General features: G+C 63.7%; 1 protein-coding gene across 1 annotated transcript in view; it reads right to left on the bottom strand.

The window, feature by feature from the left end:
* EPS8L2 (EPS8-like 2) overlaps positions 1 to 3,517 on the bottom strand; it is a 23,259-nt gene that overhangs the window by 1,347 nt on the left and 18,395 nt on the right. Inside the window, exons 15-19 of the mRNA XM_011930141.1 lie at positions 3,141 to 3,253; positions 1,701 to 1,806; positions 681 to 800; positions 374 to 446; positions 66 to 241 (exon numbers count right to left, since the gene is read on the bottom strand). Coding sequence (XP_011785531.1) covers positions 66 to 241; positions 374 to 446; positions 681 to 800; positions 1,701 to 1,806; positions 3,141 to 3,253 — 588 coding nt within the window. The remainder of the gene's footprint in view (positions 1 to 65; positions 242 to 373; positions 447 to 680; positions 801 to 1,700; positions 1,807 to 3,140; positions 3,254 to 3,517) is intronic.

Raw genomic sequence — 3,517 nt, 5'->3', positions numbered from 1 at the left:
TGCGCACCTTGGACCGCGCCTCCCACCCCCACCCGGATCCCTCGCTCATCCCCCGCTCACCGCGCGCTGAAGGCTTTGGCTTCCAGCCAGGCGCGGACCTCGTCGGGACCCGACTCGTAGGTGAGCGGCTGGCTCACGGGCTGGCTGCGCTCCACGCGGAAGTGCCGCTGTGGCTGCGCCCTGATGTTGCTGATTTTCCGGATGAGCTCGTCGTTGACCTCGTCCATGTGCTGCATGAGCTCTGAGGGGGGGCGCGACTCAGGCCCGCCGCTGCCTTGCCCCTGGCCCCGCCCCCGGCCCAGGGACCTGCCCACCCTTCCCTCCCCCAGGTGGCCTGGACGCGGGACCTCCGCCTCGAAACAGCAGCTCTCACCGTCTTTGTTCCCCGGGAAGCTTGGGGGCAACCTGTGGGTCGGGCTGGCGGGGCCCCAGTACTTCTGACCGACCTGCGGGGGCGGGAGGCGATCAGGCTCCCCACGCCCCGTCCCCGCCTCCCAGCACCTGCCCGGGACCCCACCCCTCCCCTGGCCTGGGGACCAGCCCTTCCCTTCTGCCCAGGGAGCCCTGCACCTGCCCCAGCTTCTTCAGCTGCGGGGCTGGCCTTGCGGCGGGGCTGGGCGCAGGCGGGGCTGCTCCAGGACGCTCGGGGGCTGCGACCCCAGGGACCCCCGCGGGCTCACCTGCTCGAAGGGGGCGCCGGCGTCTTCGGGCCGCGCCTCGCCCAGGATATTGCAGGGCACGTACCCCGCCTGGCCGCTGCGGCTGCGCAGCTTCCACCACTGCCGGCCGTCCTCCAGCACCTGTGGGGCGCGCCGTCAGCCCCTCCCCACACCCAGGCTCTGCGGGGCTGGGACCACCCGCTGGTTCCACTTTACAGAGGTTGGGGCGCGCCCTAGGGTCTCCCGGAGCCCCGCTTCACTCCATCCTCTCCGCAGCCCTGTTTCCACCCCTCCATCCCTCGCTGGGCTACTCCTCCTCTACCCTGCCTCAGGGAGTCTGGGAGACCCTTTTTTTTTCTCTGAGACAGGGTCTCACTCTGCCGCCCAGGCTGGAGTGCAGTGGTGCAATCACTCCCCACTGCAGCCCCGACCTCCTGGGTTCAGGCGATCCTCCCACCTCAGCCTCCCGAGTAGCTGGCACCACAGGCGCACACCACCGCATCCAGCTAATTTTTATATTTTTTGTAGAGATGGGGTTTCGAGGTGTTGCCCAGGCTTGTCTCAAATTCGTGGGCTAAAGGGATCCTCCTGCCTTGGCCTCCCAGTGCTGCAGTTACAGGCATGAACCGCCTAACCAGGCTGTGCATGTGGCCCACTCCCCCCAGCCTGCTCCACTTTCTGTCCCGCAGTGGGTGGCCTGGATTCCGGCTGGCAGATGCAGCCAGTGCAGACGTGGGGGCTCCTGGGTGGGTGTGAATGACAGGCCCCTGCTGGGTCCACGTGGTGCAGACGCTCCCCCAGCCTGGCACAGGGGTCCCTGCACGCCTTTAGAGATCCCCAAGATGGGGAGGCCCCTCCAACAGGCTGCGGATCCTGATCAGAGCCCAGAGGCGGGGACCCTGGAGAAAGGGGCAGGCCGCTGTGCCCCGTCCTGGCATCACCCAGCCTGGTCCTAGACCGCTCCCCACCTGCCCTGATAGCCCCTCCCTTGAAGCCCTGCCCCGTTTCCCCCTCTTGCATCCCCTCGTCCAGCCCCCTCACCTCTAGGACCTCATCCTTGAGCACTGATAGTTCGTTGGCGTTTCGGGCTGTGAAGTCATACAGGATCTTGACGTACTTGGCCATGGCTGGTGTTGGCTGGTAGCCCCTGTGAGGAACAGGAGGGGCTGAGGCCCAGGCTGGTTGGGGTCTTCTCTGAGACCTGGGCAGCGGCTGGGGGGCAGCAGCTTCCCAGGTGCACGGCTGGCTGCCTCTTTTCTGCTCTGGAGGTCACCGTGGAGAGAGGCTGCAGGCAGCGTCAGCCGGGAATGGAAACTGTGACAGCCCCAGAGCTTTGGGGCCCGGCGTGGAGGCGGGGCAGGCAGGAGGTGGGAGTGGCGCAGGGGCCTGTGGCACAGCAAGGCTGGCCCATCCCAGGCCACCTCAGGGGTCTCTAGTCCAGCGCCCCAGGGGAACCAGAGCCAGGGGAGTTCCTGGGAAATGCCAGGGTCACAGCTGCCCCCAGCTGGCCAGTGAGGGCCAGCATGTCTTCAGAGCCACAGCCCCTCTGAGGACTGAACACAGCCCAAATGGTCCAGTGGAGGATGGGTCTCTAGCTCCTCTCTGTGGGGTGGGACCTGCACCTCAAGCGCGTGTGGGGGCTGGCTCTGGCTGAGGGGTCCTGGCTTTGGCATGTAGCAGGCCTGTGGCTGTCACCTGGCCAGGCCGTCTGTCCGTCCTGGTCAGTGTGGCCCTGGTCATCAGGGCAGCTCCCATGTCCAGGCGCTCAGGGAAATGAAGGGGCCATGGACTGTCAGGACAGAGCCAGGGTGGACAGACCAGGAACTGAAGTCAAAGGGTAAAATGTTTCTAAGTGTGGTCCTAGGCCAGGGACCATGGGAGCCAGGCTGACATTATGGGCAAGGGGAGGCCATGCTTGCTTAGAAGATGGATTTCTGGCCCCCCCTTCCCCCCAAAATTGAATCCTGGGGTGCGGCAGGGTCAGGGGCTTCCCATACAGATCCTGGACCAGGAATGGGAACAGAAGGGAAGAGGGGAGGCAAGGAAAGACAGGACTCCCCGTAGTGCCGTGGGCTTGTTCTTTCTCCTCTGTGGAAACAGTGGGGGCTGGGGGTGGAGGGAGGGGAGAGGCTTCACTAGCCCAGGACCCCAGTCTCCTCTTGCGGCTCTACCAGAGGTTGGGCCTGAAGCAGTTCAAGTTCAGTGGTTTAGTAAGTTTCTAACCTTGGTTCTAAAACATACATGTGGACGCACAGACAGAGCTGATACATTAGGGTAGAGAATGTGTGCATGACTTTTGAAATGTTTCCTTTAATTATATATCATACAGTTAAAACCGCTTCAAATCTGGAAAAGTGGTATTTTAAACCACTTGACCAATGCACTTGCTGCCACCTGGTGGCAGCATACCCATATGTTTTTAGAGCCTGTAGGTTCGGAAGGGTTTCACTTTCATGCTCCGTCACTTTGAGGGGGGCTTACCTGTGAGTATGTGGAGAGCTGACTGGTGGTAGGGCATCCCCCAGGGGGGTGGGCTCTGAAGCGGGGCTGTGCTTCTGGGAGTTTCGTATGGACTGTCGGCTCACTGGACTCACCTGTGGTGAAGGTGGGCGGCCTGAGCTAGACATGGCGCAGGGCTGGGTAAGGAGGGCAGAGGCAGGCTGGGTCCCAGGACAAGGGGGCATAAGACAGGGGCTCGGCTAATGTGCTGTGACTGACGCACCACTGAGGGTGACGGAGCCTGAAGCCTGGTGATGCAGGCACGGGCTCCCTCTCCTGGCGGGGCTGGGGGCAGCTGAGCTGCAGCTGAAGGGGCAGTGGGTGGAGGTGGGCTGGGGAGGGGAGCTCTGGTGAGGGGT

Source organism: Colobus angolensis, unplaced genomic scaffold (genome assembly GCF_000951035.1).
Source record: "Colobus angolensis palliatus isolate OR3802 unplaced genomic scaffold, Cang.pa_1.0 Scaffold84, whole genome shotgun sequence".
Classification (NCBI taxonomy): Eukaryota; Metazoa; Chordata; class Mammalia; order Primates; family Cercopithecidae; genus Colobus; species Colobus angolensis.
Note: the sequence above shows the minus strand (reverse complement) of the source record. Positions and strands in the feature narration are given on the sequence as shown.